Source organism: Muscardinus avellanarius, assembly GCF_963383645.1.
Source record: "Muscardinus avellanarius genome assembly, chromosome: 22".
Lineage (NCBI taxonomy): Eukaryota > Metazoa > Chordata > Mammalia > Rodentia > Gliridae > Muscardinus > Muscardinus avellanarius.
The window spans coordinates 264,072-280,000 of record NC_137808.1 but is presented as its reverse complement, the minus strand read 5'-3'; the positions used below and the strand labels follow the sequence as shown (position 1 = coordinate 280,000).

The 15,929-nt window shown below is 50.9% G+C and overlaps 1 protein-coding gene across 1 annotated transcript in view; it reads left to right on the top strand.

Annotated features, from left to right (window-relative positions):
• The window catches only part of FGD5 (FYVE, RhoGEF and PH domain containing 5), a gene marked incomplete at its 3' end in the record, with an annotated part of 144,002 nt that overhangs the window by 41,064 nt on the left and 87,009 nt on the right, over positions 1 to 15,929 (top strand). The window contains exon 2 of the mRNA XM_080718145.1: positions 12,541 to 15,031. Within this exon, the coding sequence (XP_080574271.1) occupies positions 12,648 to 15,031 (2,384 nt within the window). The 5' untranslated portion in view covers positions 12,541 to 12,647. The remainder of the gene's footprint in view (positions 1 to 12,540; positions 15,032 to 15,929) is intronic.

Here is a 15,929-nt window from a genome sequence, read left to right as displayed (position 1 = left end):
CGGAGTCCCCAGGCCCAGAGCCTCTGTTTGGAGGAAGATCACCTCTTGCTTGTCCTGCACAAGGTGACCAGAGCCAGGCTACTTCTCTTCCTCCACTCCTAATAAAACCAGCCTTAAAATAATGGTAGGAGAGCCGGGCGTGGTGGCGCACGCTTGTCATCCCCGCGCTTGGGAGGCCGAGACAGGAGGATCGCGCAGGTTCGAAGCCAGCCGCGCGCGCTGGCTTAGGAGACCCTGTTTCCAAAATGAAAACGTAAAAAATAGGTCTGGGAGTGTAGCCCGGAGGTAGAAGGGCTACCAGGAACCCCAGTACCACCAAAAAATAATAATAATAATAATAGTAATAATAATAATAATAATAATAATAATAATAATAATAATGGTAGGAGAATTTCTAGTGTGTCCCCATCTTCCCGCACGGGCAGGCCCTTCCTTCTCTGAGGATCTGGGAGACAGAATGAGTGGAAATAGACTTTCGAGTCAGGTTTGGCCCCAGACAGTCTCAGCAATTGCCACTGGTGGCTTTGTCCAGCCTGAAATTCGTCCACGGCACAAACTTAAAAGGTTCCCTTTTGCCGGGCGTGGTGGGCACGCTTGTCATCCCTGCGCTTGGGAGGCGGAGACAGGAGGATCGCGCGGGTTCGAAGCCAGCCGCGCTGGCATAAGAGATCCTGTTTCAAAAATATAAAATGGGTCTGGGAGTGTAGCCCAGAGGTAGAAGGACTTCCAGGAACCCCAGTACCACCAAAAAAAAAAAAAAAAAAAGTTCCCTTTTCATCGTAGACGCAGCTTCAGAAAACGGTGTGCGGGTACTGTGCTCAGTAGCTCGTGGTCCGCAGGCTCCCTGGAACCGAGTCTAGCAGCCACCGAGAACCTAGTTAGGAGCCTTTCAGCTGGTCACCAACCGCCGGAAAATTGAGATAATGACACCTTTATCACTGAGTTCTCGTTGTTAAGTAACGTAAAGCATACATGGTGTTTAAGGCCATGTCAATTCTCAGTATTCAGTAAATACTATTGAACATTTACCTAGTATATGAATCACATAGTGCTCTGAAAGGTTCTGTTTCTACCCATTTATTTAGTATTCCCTGTAACCAGATTAATTAAGTGAGCACTATCACAGCCCCATCTTATAAATGGGAAACGGGCTCAGAGGGATTTTTGGTTACTGGTTTACTGAGGGACTGAAATGGGATTGAAACACAGACCCTTTGAGAGTTGTTTTTTAATCCAGTGCCTAAACAAAAAGAAGAAAAAAAATTTTTTTTTCTTCTGGTATTAGGGATTGAATTCAGGAGCATTTTTTTTTTTTCTGGTATTAGGGATTGAATTCAGGAGCATTTTTTTTTTTTTCTGGTATTAGGGATTGAATTCAGGGGCATTCTACCCGTGGGCTACACCCCTAGCCTCATTTTATATATTTTTTATTTTTTTGGTGGTACTGGGGATTGAACCCAGGGACATTCCACCTCTGAGCTCCACCCCCAGCCCTATTTTATTCTTTTTACTTTGAAACAGGGTCTCACTAAGTTGCGGAGGGCCTCACTAAGTAGCTAAGGCTGGCTGCGAACCTGTGATCCTCCTGTCTCAGCCTCCCAAGTACTGGGATTACAAACATGCACCACCACGCCGATTTATTTTTTATTTTGAAACAGGATCTCACTGAGTTGCTGAGTCTCGCTGAGTTTCTAAGGCTGGCTACAAACCCGAGATCCCCCTGTTTCAGCCTCCCAAGTACTGCGCCACCACGCCCGGCCCAGTGCCTACACTTAGTAGGTACATAGGAAATATCCATCCATTGACTTCGGTAGGCGTTTTATGTCTGATACTTCCCTTGAACTTCTCAACTGTCCTGTGAAAAGGAAGATATTTAAGCCAGGCAGCGTGGTGGAGCATGCTTGTAATCTCAATACTTGGGAAGCCGAGATACGGGGATCACAGTTTCGAGGCCAGCCTCAGCCAGTAGTGAAACTCTCATCAATCTAGTGAGACTCAGTTTTAAAATAAAAATTAAAAAAGAGGGCTCTGGTGGTGTAGCTTGGAGGTAGAATGCCCCTGGGCTCAGTGCCCATTACCACAAAAGAGGGTAATCTCCCTTTCTCTCTTTCTTTCTGTCTGTTTTTCTTCTTCTTCTTCTTCTTCTTCTTCTTCTTCTTCTTCTTCTTCTCCTTCTCCTTCTCCTTCTCCTTCTCCTTTTTTTTTTTTTTTTGCAGTACTGGGGTTAGAATTCAGGGGCATTCTATCTCTGAGCTCCACCCCCAGCCCTATTTTTTCTCTTTTATTCTGAAACAGGGTCTCACTGAGTGGCCAAGGGCCTCACTAAGTAGTAGCTGAGGCTGTCCACCAACCGCGATCCTCCTGCCTCAGCCTCCCAAATGCTGGGATTATAAGCGTGCGCCACCACGCCCGGCTAAGAGGGGGTATTTCTAACATTTACCAAGAAGGAGACTGAGGCTCCCAGAGGCGAGGAGTGTGCCTGGTTAGATGCCAGGCCGTCCAAGCCGGGACCTTGCTTTCCTTCTCTGTCCCACGCCGCCTCCTAGGAAGTCCTCCGTCATGGTTGACTGGACCAGCCGAGCAGCAGCCTAATTACTAGTCATCAGACTGGGCTTGGGGGTGCAGCAGGCAGCCAGGAGTGAAAGTTAAATTAAGACGCAATTGAAAGGTGAAATCGGGAGACAATTACTCTTGCTAACACATGGTTATGAGAGTCCCAGGGTGTGCAGAGGGACCTGCAGCTGATACTGAGGACGTTGTGAACGGGACCGAGGGTTTCCCAGGGTATAGTTAGCCGGCGCAGGCGTCAATCAGCCTGGCTGTGTGGTCCCGGGCCTTCACTGTCCAGATGGGGAAATCGAGGCCCAGGAAGGGGAGGGGACTTGCCCAAGGTCTCGCCTCCGGTTCATGGCAGAGCTGGAGACAGAGACAGGGCTTTGGACTCTCCGTCCAGTGCTCCTCCCAATACCCCCTCTGATTGAACAGTGTCTACGTAGCTGACGAGGGAGCCGCAAGCGTGGCCCAGTGAGTGACAGATATTTAATTAAAACGGAGAGAGAAAATATAAACCGGCACCAGAGAGCTGGCTGGGCTTGATTTCTATCACCAGAAGCTGTTAAAATTTTTTCCCTCCTGTCAGTGTGGTCCCCACACTCCCCGGTTAACTCTTGGCGTCTCGGCTGAGAGTGCGTTCTGTGCTCGGGCCCTTCTCAGGCATGGCTGAGTGCCGGGAGGTCCTGGGTCTTGGTGACTTGGGGTTGGGGAGGTTGGGATCGCCAGGAGAGAGGAGGTCCATGTTGCAGTCATGGACTCTGGAGAGCTCAGAGGGGGGCAACAGAATGTCCACACTGCGTTCTGGACATTCAGAAAGTTCTGTGTAGTCCAGAGAAGAGGACCTGAATATTTACATCCCCACCAGACCCTAGTGCTGAGCCAGGGGTATGCTGTCAGATCCTCAGAGGATTGTGCATTTACCTGCCCCCTGGCCTTTGCACATGCTGTTTCTACCTGGAATGCTCTATGTCCCGCCTCTTTTGCCATTGTGAAAATCGCCCCATCTTTAGCAGGCACTCCAGTGCCGCCTTCCCAAGTCTTCTGTACGCAGAATCGGTCTGAGAACCCAGATAACCGCCAAGGGCAGGGCTCTCTCTGCTACCCTTTTGTAAGCCGGTTGGGGAAGATGGCAGGAGGGAACAGGGCTGGGAGTGCTTACACACATTCTGTGTGTGTGTGTGTGTGTGTGTGTGTGTGTGTGTGTGTGTGTGTGTGTTGCCCCTCCATCTTTTTTATTGGCCAGGACTGCCAGAGCCCACACCTTACCATCTCCATAGTAGATACCTGCAGCCAGACCTCTTCCCAGAAGCCAGAGCCCATTTGCCGTCTTCTCCCAGGGGTATGATAGGGAATTCACTGTGTGTGTGTGTGTGTGTGTGTGTGTGTGTGTGTGTGTGTGTGTGTGTGTGTTACTGAGGATCGGACTCAGGGGCCTTCTACCTCTGAGCTATACCCCCGGCCTTTTTTTTTTTTTTTTTTTAATGTTTTATTAGCCAGGTGTGGTGGTTCGCGACCAGCCTCAGCCACTTAGCGAGGCCCTCTGCAACTCAGTGAGACCCTGTTTTCAAAGAAAGAATAAAAAATAGCGCTGGGTGTGTTGCTTGGAGGTAGAATGCCCCTGGGTTCCCATCCCTAGTACTGCAAAAAAGTTTTATTTAATTAATTAATGTATTTATTTATTGCAATATTGGGGATGGAACCCAGGGCCATTAATACTTCAGAGCTATACTCCCAGCCCTATTTTTTATTCTTTATTTTGAAACCGGGTCTCACTGAGTTGCCGAGGGCCTCACTAAGTAGCTGAGGCTGGCCGCGAACCGCGATCCTCCGGTCTCAGCCTCCCGAATGCTGGGATGACCAGCGCGCCCGGCTCTCTTTTCTTTTACCCCCGGTGTGCAAAGAAACCATCAGTAAATTCCCTCAGCTCTGCCTTCGTGTTTGGAGTATGACTCTTTCACTCCAGCCTGGTCCAGGTACCCAGGCTCCCTGGCCTGGATGAAGATGATGAGGATTTTTTATTTATCTATTTTTGGTGGTACTGGGGTTCCTGGAAACCCTTTTCCAGGCTATACTCCCAGACCTATTTTTTTTAATATATATTTTTATTTGGAAAAAGGGTCTCTCTTTTTTTTTTTTTTTTTTTTTTGGTGGTACTGGGGTTCCTGGAAGCCATTCTACCTCCGGGCTACACTCCCAGACCTATTTTTATACTTTTTTAAATTTGGAAACAGGGTCTCTTAAGCCAGCGCGGCTGGCTTCGAACCTGCGCCATCCTCCTGTCTCCGCCTCCCAAGCGCGGGGATGACAAGCGTGCGCCACCACGCCCGGCTATTTCTAATTTTCTTTTTTTTTTTGGTGGTACTGGAGGTGGAACCCAGGAGCTTTCTACCTCCAGGCCATACTCCCAGACCTATTTTCTATTTTATTTGGAAACAGGGTCTCACTAAGTAGCTGAGAGCCTCACTAAGTAGCTGAGGCTGGCTTCGAACCTGCGCGATCCTCCTGTCTCAGCCTCCCAAGCGCGGGGATGACAAGGGTGCGCCACCATGTCCAACCCCGGCCTGGATTATTACAAGTTTCCTTGTGGGTCTCTCTGCCTCTGTCCTCACCGTTTCTGTTTATTATAGCACATTAGCCTGTCTTGCTCACACCCTCATTGTAATCCTCCTGCCCACCCCACCCTCAGGAGAAGCCCAGGTCCTCCCTACCTGGCCTGCGTCCTCCACGTTCATCTCCTGTCCTCTACCACCACGCCCTGCCTCCTGCTTCGAACACTCATTCCCTTCCTCCGCCTGTTCCTTGGATGAGCCAAGAGAGTTCTGGCTTCTCTCAGCTTTTACTATCTTTGCTTGAAAGCCCTCAAGGTGGCGCACGCTTGTAATCCCATTCCTTGGGAGGCCGAGACAGGAGGATCGCAGGTTTTGAGGCCAGCCTCAGCAAATAGTGAGACTTTCTCAGCATCTTAGGTAACATATGATATAGATTTACTTACCCTCCTTCTTATTATTATTTCTTCTTCCCAGGGGCATTCTATCACAGAGCTACGCTCCCCCACCCCAGCTCTTTTCTGTTTTTACTTCTTGGAAACAGGGCGGCTAGGTATTTGAGAGTCTTGCTACATTGCTGAGGCTGGCCTCGGACCTGCGGCCCTTCTGTCTCAGCCTCCCAAGTCCTGGGATTCCAGGCTTGCCCCACCACGCCCATCTCCTTCCCCTTTAGCCTCCTTCCCAGCACAAGACCCTTGAGAACATTATTGTGACACGCCCAAAGGATCTAGATGAGGGCTGGGTACACAGACAGTGCTCAATATTTTTTAAATTTATTTTTGTGGTCTGGGGATGGAACCCAGGGGCATTCTACCTCCGAGCTAAACCCCCTGTCCTATTTTTTAGTCTTTATCTGGAAACAGGGTCTCACTGAGTTGCAGAGGGCCTCACTAAGCAGCTGAGGCTGTCCTCGAACCGTGATCCTCCGGTCTCAGCCTCCCGAATGCTGGGATGACAAGCGTGCGCCACCACGCCCGGCATCAACATTTATTTGTTTACTGAAAATGAACTAACGGAAATTGAGCGGGAACAAATTAAAGCCATATTATGAGCTGGACGTTGGTGTCTCACACTTGTCATCCCAGCATTCGGGAGGCTGAGACCGGAGGATCGCGGTTCGTGGCCAGCCTCAGCTACTTAGTGAGGCCCTCTGCAACTCAGTGAGACCCTGTTTCCAAATAAAGAATAAAAAAAAATTGGGGTAGGGGGTGTAGCTCGGAGGTCAAATGCCTCTGTGTTCCATCCCCAGACCTGCAAAAAAGAAAAAGAAAATCCGCTTATAGTCAGCACTTGTGAGCCCTGGGCCTGGCGTCTGTATATGTGTCACCCAAATAACTGTCCCTGTCCCTGGCTTCTTACACTCAATTTCCTTCCCTCCTTTTTTTTTTTTAATTTTAACTCTTTCTTGCCTCCTACACCCTGGGACCTCCATGTAAGAGATGCTCTGTAGCAAATAGTTAAAGGCCGAGACGGACAGGTAACAAGACCCACAAGCAGGAGGCCCAGGTAGAGCCTGGGCCCGGCTCTGGGCCCCCTGTGGCTCAGTTTCCCCACGTTTCATTAAGCTCAGTTGAGGCCTGTCTGATCCCGGCATCCCTTGGTCTCAGCAAGGATGCGGGGAAGCGCCAGGATGGACCCTGTGTCCACTCCTCGGCTCCACGGGGAAGGCATTTTCTTGCAGGATCACGCTCCAGACACCCACCGTAACCTTTCCTGCAGAGACGGCGCCCACAGATCAATAGCTTGATTGGATGAAAAATGGGGTGGGGGTGGGGGGGTGCGGCTGCTGTGTCGACAGTCGTTTTTCACGGCCCGTCTCACCCTCAGTCGCATCTCCTGGCGCCCACCGTGCGAAATGTCACCTGTTAAGGACGAGGAATGAGAGCCCCCCCAAACAAGAGTGGCATGCCAATCACGTGACGGGGTGACGTCCTGTGACCGGGTGCAGAGCTGGACTTCCAGCAGGGAAGACGGGCTGCAGGCAGAGATGGATATTGTCCTTATCCGAACAGCAGTAGCCGGTGTTGATGGATCAGCTGTTCCTGTGTGTTAGGCCCTCAACCTTTGTAACCGCCCCTTGAGGGCAGCTGCTGTGCTGGACCCATTTTACAGATGGTGAAAGTGAGGCTCAGTCTCACGGCTCATAAGTGGAAAAGCAAGCCAAGATTTGAACCCACCTCAGCCAAACGCCAAAGGTTTCCTCTGTTACCCCATTCTTATTTATTTATTGCGGTACTGGGGATGGAACCCAGGGAGTATTCGACCACCGAGCTATATCCCCAGCCCTATTTTTTATTCTTTACTTTGAAACAGGGTCTCACTGAGTTGCCAAGGGCCTCACTAAGTAGCTGAGGCCGTCCTCGAACCGCGATCCTCCTGTCTCAGCCTCCCGAATGCTGGGAGAAAAAAAAAAGCGCGCGCTTTTTTTCTCCTGGCTGGAAAGTCGCTTTTTATTTTTTTTCAATGCTTTTGCGGCTGTCAGGGGCCGGTCTGGGCATTGATGTGGCAGTCCGTGGCGTGGGTTAGGGACTCGATGCGATTTAGTTTTAACATATCTGGTAGCTGCGTGTCTCTGGCTGTTAGCTCCCGCAGCTCACAGCTCACGGTGTTGTTCTCGCTGCCTCCCCACATCCTGTTTAATAAGCGTGTGCTGGAGACCCAGACAGCTGTGCTTACGGGGATTATGTGTAAATTATAAGCTTTGAGGCTTTGAAACCAGCCGTTGCAATTCTATATCATTGCTGACTTGGCCCTTGAGCCGCCTGTAGGTGCCTCCCTGAATTTGACATATTTTTGCTAGTTTGGGGGAGATAATACTGACTTTGGCTTCAGATATATTGAAATTGAGGCGCCATGAAGTAATACAGTAGAGATGCCTGAGCCAGGCATGGTGGCACGCATTTGGAATCCCAGCATCCGGGAGGCTGAGATGGGAGCATCGCGATCTGAAGCCAGCCTCAGCAACTACTTAGGCCCTTTGCACCTCAGTGACACCCTGTTTCAAAACATAGAATAAGAAATGGGGCTGGGGGTGTCGCTTGGAGGTAGAATGCCCCAGGGTTCCATCTCCAATACTGCAAAAAAAAAAAAAAAAAAAAAAAAAAAAAAAACAGAAGACAATAGAGAGACCTAAAATCAGAGCCAGGTTGGCTGGTCCGGAGCGCTTACACTGTGGCTAGTCTGAACAGAGATGTGCTTAATGCTCAGCATGTTGCAATGTGTACAATGCTCAGCAGATGTTGCGGACTTTGTATGCAAATAAGAATGTCCAATCTCTCCCAATAAACTCTGTGTATGGATCATAGGGACTCCTCAATGTACAATTTGGTTATATCCTGATAAACTCATTGTAAGTTGAAAATTTATTTCATAGCTGGCATGGTGGCGCACATCCGTGATCTCCGTGCTTGGGAGGCTGAGACAGGAGGATCTCAGGTTCATGGACAGCCTCAGCAACTTTGTGAGGCCCTCTGCAACTTAGTGAGACTCTGTTTCAAAAAATAATAATGATGCCGGGCGTGGCGGCGCACGCTTGTCATCCCCGCGCTTGGGAGGCAGAGACAGGAGGATCGCGCAGGTTCGAAGCCAGCCCCGCGCGCTGGCTTAGGAGACCCTGTTTCCAAAATGAAAATGTAAAAATAGGTCTGGGAGTGTAGCCCCGAGGTGGAAGGGCTTCCAGGAACCCCAGTACCACAAAAACACAAAAACAAAAAAACAAAAAAACAAAAAATAATAATGATAATTTAAAAAATAGGGCTAGGGGTTTAGCTCCAAGGGAGAATGCTCGTAGGTTCAATCCCCAATATCACAGGAAGAAAGAAAGAAAGAAAAAGAAAGAAAGAAAGAAAGAAAGAAAGAAAGAAAGAAAGAAAGAAAGAAAAGACAGACAGACAGCCGGGCGTGGTGGCGCACGCTTGTCATCCCAGCATTCAGGAGGCTGAGATCGGAGGATTGCGGTTCGCGGACAGCCTCAGCTACTTAAGCGAGGCCTGTTTTATAACCAAATGTTGATGATCTGATGTACTCTCTTGGATTCTGAACTGGGAGTGAAAAAGAAAACAATTTATAGGTATATTTTCATATCATCATGATGTTGGAAAAATCATCAAATTGAACTATATTGAAATGATCATTTTTGTGGCACTGGGGATGGAACCCAGGGACATTCTACCTCCGAGCTCCACCCCCAGCCCTATTTTATTCTTTTATTTTTGAAACAGGGTTTCACTAAGTTGCGGAGGGCCTACTAAGTTGTTGAGGCTGGCCGAGAACCTGCGATCCTCCTGTCTCGGCCCCTTAAGTGCTGGGATTACAGGCGTGCGCCACCACACCCAGCCTGAAATGATAATTTTGCATATACTGAATTGAATAAAATGCATTGTTAAAATTATTTTTACCCATATGTATATATACATATGAGTAAATATATATATATTTACATATAAAAATACATATTTTACATTAAAAATATATATATATATTTTTTTGGTGATACCGGAGCTGCAACCCATGGGTATTCTACCTCTGAACTGCACACCCTAACCATATATATATATATATATATATATATATATATATATAATTTTTTTAAGGAAACATCTTTATTTGAGAGATTGAGAATTGTTTTTATATAATTTTTTTTAAACAGGGTCTTGCTAAGTTGCTGAGGCTGGCCTCACACCTGCAATCCTTTTGTCTCAGCCTCCCAAGTACTGGGATTATAGACAGGAGCCACCAAGCCCAGGAAAGGGGTCTTGGTATGTTACCCAGGTTGTTCATGAATTCCTTGGCCCGAGTGATCCTCCTGTCTCAGCCCCCAAAATCGCTGGGATAAGAAGCCATGCACCACTGTACCTGGCTCTCTTTTTACTCTTTTTTTTTTTTTTTTTGGTGGTACTGGGATTCCTGGAAGCCCTTCTACCTCCGGGCTACACTCCCAGACCTATTTTTACATTTTTATTTGGAAACAGGGTCTCCTAAGCCAGCGCGCGGGGCTGGCTTCGAACCCGCGCGATCCTCCTGTCTCCGCCTCCCCAGCGCGGGGATGACAAGCGTGCGCCACCACGCCCGGCTCTTTTTACTCTTTAATATGGATATGAGAAGTTGGACAATTTACATGTAATGGTGTATGCGACCTTGGACTAAGCACTCCCCGTATTAGATGCCGCAGAGACGTCGCTTGGATTCAGGTGCATGGGGAAGGGATATACTTGCTGAAAGAGACGTCCAGGCCCAGCACTCCATTTAGTTTTGGTCACAAGCCAGGTTGTCATTCTGAGGCTGTTCTGGGCCACACACAGGTGTAATGGGGATGGATTCCTGCCAGGCTGTAGGGCAAACATGAGTGTCCTGTTCATGGGCCGAGGGGATCCAGGAGGCAATTATTTATTTTTATTTTTTATTTTTGGTACTTGGGATTGAACCAAGGGCATTCTACCTCTGAGCTACACCCCCAGCCCTATTTCTTATTCTTTATTTTGAAAGAGGGTCTCACTACGTTGTGGAGGGGCCTCGCTAAGTTGCTGAGGCTGGCTTAGAACTTGGTGATCTTCCCGTCTCAGCCTCCCAAGTACTGGGATTACAAGCGTCACCACCATGCTTAGCTCTAGGCAGCAATTTTGGAAAAAAAAAATAAAAGCCAGGTGCCAGGGATTGAACCCAGGGACATTCTACCTCCAAGCTCCACCCTGGCCCAATTTTTTTTTTTTTTTGGTGGTACTGGGGGTAGAACCCAGGGACTTTTCTACCTTCAGGCTACACTCCCAAGACCTATTTTTATACTTTATTTGGAAACAGGGTCTCACTAAATTGCTGAGAGCCTTGCTAAGTAGCTGAGGCTGGCTTCGAACCTGCGCGATCCTCCTGTCTCAGCCTCCCAAGCGCTGGGATTACAAGCGTGTGCCACCATGCCCAGCCCGCCCCAATTTTTTTTATTCTTTATTTTAAAACAAGGTCTCAAAAAGAAAATAAAATAAAACAAGGTCTCACTCAGTTACAGAGGGCCTCACTAAGTAGCTGAGGCTGGTTGCGAACCTGTGATCCTCCTGTCTCAGCCTCCCAAGTACTAGGATTACAAGTGTGTGCCACCATGTGTCAGCTTTTTTTTTGTTTTTGTTTTTTATAGTGGTGTTGTGGATTGAACCCAGAAGCATTCTATCTCTGGGCTGCACCTTAAGCTCTATTTTTTAATTTTTAATTTTGAAATAGGGTCTTACGAAGTTGTGGAGGGCCTCACTAAGTAGCTGAGGCTGGGATCCTCCTGTCTCAGCCTCCCAAGTCCTGGGATTACAAGTGTGGGCCACCACGCCTGGCTCTATTCAGTTGACTTTCATTGCTGTATTGGATGTAGAAAAAATGTTGGTTCACTTTGTTGAGCCGGGCGTGGTGGCGCACGCTTGTCATCCCAGCATCCGGGAGGCTGAGACCGGAGGATCGCGGTTCGCGGACAGCCTCAGCTACTTAGCGAGACCCTCCACAACTCAGTGAGACCTGGTTTCAAAATAAAGAATAAAAAACAGGGCAGGGGGTGTAGCTCGGAGGTCGAATGCCTCTGGGTTCCATCCCCAGACCCACAAAAACAACAACAAAAAAAACTTTGTTTAGTAAACTTTAATGGAAAGTTAAGGTATTTTAAAGATCAGAGCGGAAGGCCTGGGCGCAGTGGTGGACGCCTGTCATCCTAGGACTTGGGAGGCTGAGACGGGGCGGGATGGGGTTGCCATGTCTTAGTCAGCGTGGGGTAATTAGCAAGACCCTGTTTCAAACTAAAAATTAAAAAGGGTGGTGTGTGCAGCTCAGAGGTAGAGCACTGCTAGTTTCAGTCCCCAGTACTACACACACACACACACACACACACACACACACACACACACACTATGGTAGAGGGATTACGCCTGAGACAAAATACAGTAGATGGGTTCACATGGTTCAGGAGAATTACCTTCATTGTTCCTTTGAAAATTATCTGTAGTCCTTGGGAGGCTGAGACGGGAATATCACAGGTTCACAGCCAGCCTCAGCTGTTTAGTGAGGCCCTCCGCAACTCAGTGAGACCCTATTTCAAAATAAAGAATAAAAAATCGGGGTAGGGGTGTAGCTCAGAGGTAGGATGCCCCTGGGTTCCATCCCCAGTATCACAAAAATATAAAACTATAAATGCATTTCAAATGGGGCATGGTGGTGCACACTTAAAATCCCAGCACTTGGGAGGCTGACACAGGAGGACCTCAGGTTCGAGGCCAGGCTCAGCTATTTACTGAGGCCCTCCGCATCTTAGACCCTGTTTCAGAATAGAAAAATGAAATGGGGCCAGGGGTGGCGCTCGGAGGTAGAAAGTCCCTAGGTAGAATGCCAGAAAACAAAACAAAAAAATTTATATGTTACAGATTCTGAATGGAAATAAAATTATACTGTTTTTCTCTCTTTTTTTTTTGTCCTTTAGAGTCACCCAAACCACCACTTGCTCCCAAGCCGAAGACGGCCCGTCCCCTCTCGCTAGTGGCCACACCCACAATCCCTGCCTCGCCCGGGCCCGGGGGACCCAGCTCCATGTCCAGGGGGCCGAAACCCCCCCTGGCCCCTAAGCCCAGGCTGGCGGCCCCCGGCGGCTGCAGAGGCAGCGTGCACCTGAACAGCAGCCTCAGCCCGTGCAGCAACGGCAGGCTTCTGTGTGGGCTCGGGGACCTCCGGCCCAGCCTGGACTGCTCCGAGTCCGAGCCAGATGAGGACTACATCGTGGCCCCCAAGGCTCCGGGGAGCGGGGACATGCCCGAGGATGGAGCCAGGGCGGAGGCTGCAGCCCAGGGCGCCTCTGCGGAAGAGAGAGACCAGGAGACAGGAGCCGACCAGGACCGCGCATCCCCAGCCGCCCCCGCTGATGGGGAGCTGAGGAGCGAGGACCAGGACGACACCGAGGACCGTCCTGCAGGCGAGGACGATGGTGACAATGACCCAGGGATGGAGGAGGAGGAGGAGGAGCACAACGCGTACAACTTGGTGGACGGGGGCCCTTGGGGTGGTGCCGAGGTGCTTGAGAGCGATAGTATCCTCTCTCACGTGGACTCGGATGCGGCCCCCTGTGAGACCCTGGAGGAGGCGGAGGAGACAGAACCTGCGGGTGCGGAGCCCGGGGAGCCTGGCCAGGCTGTGGGCTCTGACATCCCCGCCCAGGACACGGGGCAGGAGGCCGAAGGGGCGGACGGGGAGGAGTCCCTGGAGAGTGGGGAGGAGCCCCTGGAGAGTGAGGAGGTTTCCATAGACGTCCAGGAACCAGAGATGGCCACGGACCCCCTTGAGATCTCCCAGGAGGCGTGCGAAGAGGCAGACCAGGTTGACCAGGGCGATTGGCCTTCCCACCAGGGGGACCAGGGAGCCATGGCGGCAGGCACCCAGGAGGCAGAGGAAGACCCTGAGGAAGGCGTGGAAGCCCTGCAGGAGGATCCTGCCGACGAGAGCTGCCAGATCATCCCTTTCGAGAGCGACAGTGTGGATGACCTTGTGACTTCTCTCTCGGGAAGCCCCTACGAGTTCTTCCCCACGGAGAGCACCTCCTTCTGTAGCGAAAGCTACTGTCCCGAGTCAGAGCAGGCGCGGCCGTCGGGGGTCTGTGCCCAGGAGGGCCCCTGTGGCCAGCGCGACTCAGAAGAGGGGCCCCCTGTCCCCGATGTGGTGGTGGAGTCCGAGGACGACTCGCTCAGCAACCCCTATGTGATGGGGGTCGGCCTGGCGTGCCCGGCTGACCCTGGAGGGCCGCCCGAGCCCCAGGCCGCGCTGGATGCTCTGAGCGATTCCGCTGCTGATGCTGCGAGCGGCCTGGTCCCCCTGGACAGGAAGAACTTGGTTAACAGGGCCCGCTCCCATTCCGGGAAGGTGGCTGGCTACGTCCCAGAAACTGTTCCCGAAGAAATGGGCCCAGAGGCCGGTTCACCAGCCGCGGACGTCGGAGGCGCCGCCGAGGAGGCCGGGACGGCGTTACCGATGGCGGGGAAGGCTCTGGAAGCCAGCAGGGCCTTGCCAGCAAAGCCCAGGGCCTTCACTTTATATCCTCGGTCTTTCTCCGTGGAAGGTCGTGAGGTTCCCTTTTCCATACACCGGGAGCCAGAGGGAGCTGGGATGGACAACCATCGGATAAAGAGGAAAGATGATAACCTTTCCCTGCCGTGCGTGATCGGCTCCTCCGGCAGCTTCTCTCAGAGAAGCCACCTGCCTTCCAGCGGCACCTCGACGCCCTCCTCCATGGTCGACATCCCGCCCCCTTTCGACCTGGCCTGTATCACCAAAAAGCCCATCACCAAGAGTTCCCCGTCCCTGCTGATCGAGAGCGACTCGCCGGACAAATACGCTGCCAAGAAAAAGAAGTCATCCTTCAAGCGGTTCCTGGCGCTGACGTTCAAAAAGAAGACGGAGACCAAAGTTCACGTGGACGTCAGCCTGTCTTCGTCCAGGTCCTCTTCCGAGTCTAGCTATCACGGGCCTTGTAGGATCCTAGAAATCGACCGCCGAAGCCTTAGTAATTCTCCTCAGCTTAAGTCTCGCACCGGGAAGCTCAGGGCCTCCGAGTCCCCGTCTTCCCTCATCTTCTACAGAGATGGCAAGAGGAAAGGTGTGCCCTTCAGCCGGACGGTGTCCAGGGTGGAGTCCTTCGAAGATCGCTCCCGGCCGTCCCTTCTGCCCTTGCCCCTGACCAAGCCCCGGTCCATCTCGTTCCCCAACGCCGACACTTCGGACTACGAGAACATCCCGGCCATGAACTCGGACTATGAGAACATCCAGATCCCTCCCCGGCGGCCCGCGCGGGCCGGCACGCTCACGAAGCTGTTTGAAGAGCAGAGCAGAGCCCTGTCCACGGCCAGCGAGAACGACGGCTACGTGGACATGAGCAGCTTCAGTGCCTTCGAGAACAAGCCGCAGGGCGTGGACCAGGACGCAGAAAGGTACGGCCGGGTTACGTTTCTTGTCTCTTTGGGGAAGAGTAACTCTCGCATTCGGGAGGCTGAGACGGGAGGATCGCGGTTCGCGGCCAGCCTCAGCTACTTAGCGAGGCCCTCGGCAACTCAGTGAGACCCTGTTTCAAATAAAGAATAAAAAATAGGGCTGGGGCTGGAGCTCGGAGGTAGAATGGCCCTGGGTTCCATCCCCAGGACCATAAAAAAAAAAGAAAGAAAGAAAGAAAAAGAAAATGCCAGGCTCTGCTATGATGATTCAAGGGGTTATTTGCACATCCTAGGTAGATGGTTTTGGTACTTCTTTTTTTTGGGGGGGGGAATGGCTAAGAAAGAAGGTTCTGGAAGCTTGCCAAGCCAAATATCTTTCGCCATCAGGAAAATCCCCGAAGTTGAGATTGATACATTTTGATTTTGTAAATACACACCGTATTCAATGGGGAAACTAGAAAAGAGAATTAACTTAAATTGTTGGAAGAGCTGCCGGTGCCCTGAGCTAAATTTCTGAATAGAAGTCTTTACCAGGTACCTCTGAGTTGATCCCCCCACCATCTCTTTGGACCGAGTGACTCAAGTGTAGACTTTTCCAGCCTCACCTTCCCCGGCCGGCTGAATGCCTTTCCTGGATTCTCCCAGGCGGCCATCGCCAAAACTCTGTGGGTGCAGTTTCAAGGCAGCGTGGTTCACCCTCAGCCACTGGTATTCTTTGGGCTCCCTGATCTGAACTAATGAACATCAAAAGTGGTTGTGATTTGAGAAGGAAGGATCTGCTTTCTTCCCCTTCTGGGATGGAACTCAAGGCAGTCCTCCACAGCTGGCTGCTCGAATTGCCCAGGAGCCCTCAGTAACAAGTGGCTCAGGCTGGTTTGCAGTTCAGTGCGGCCATTGC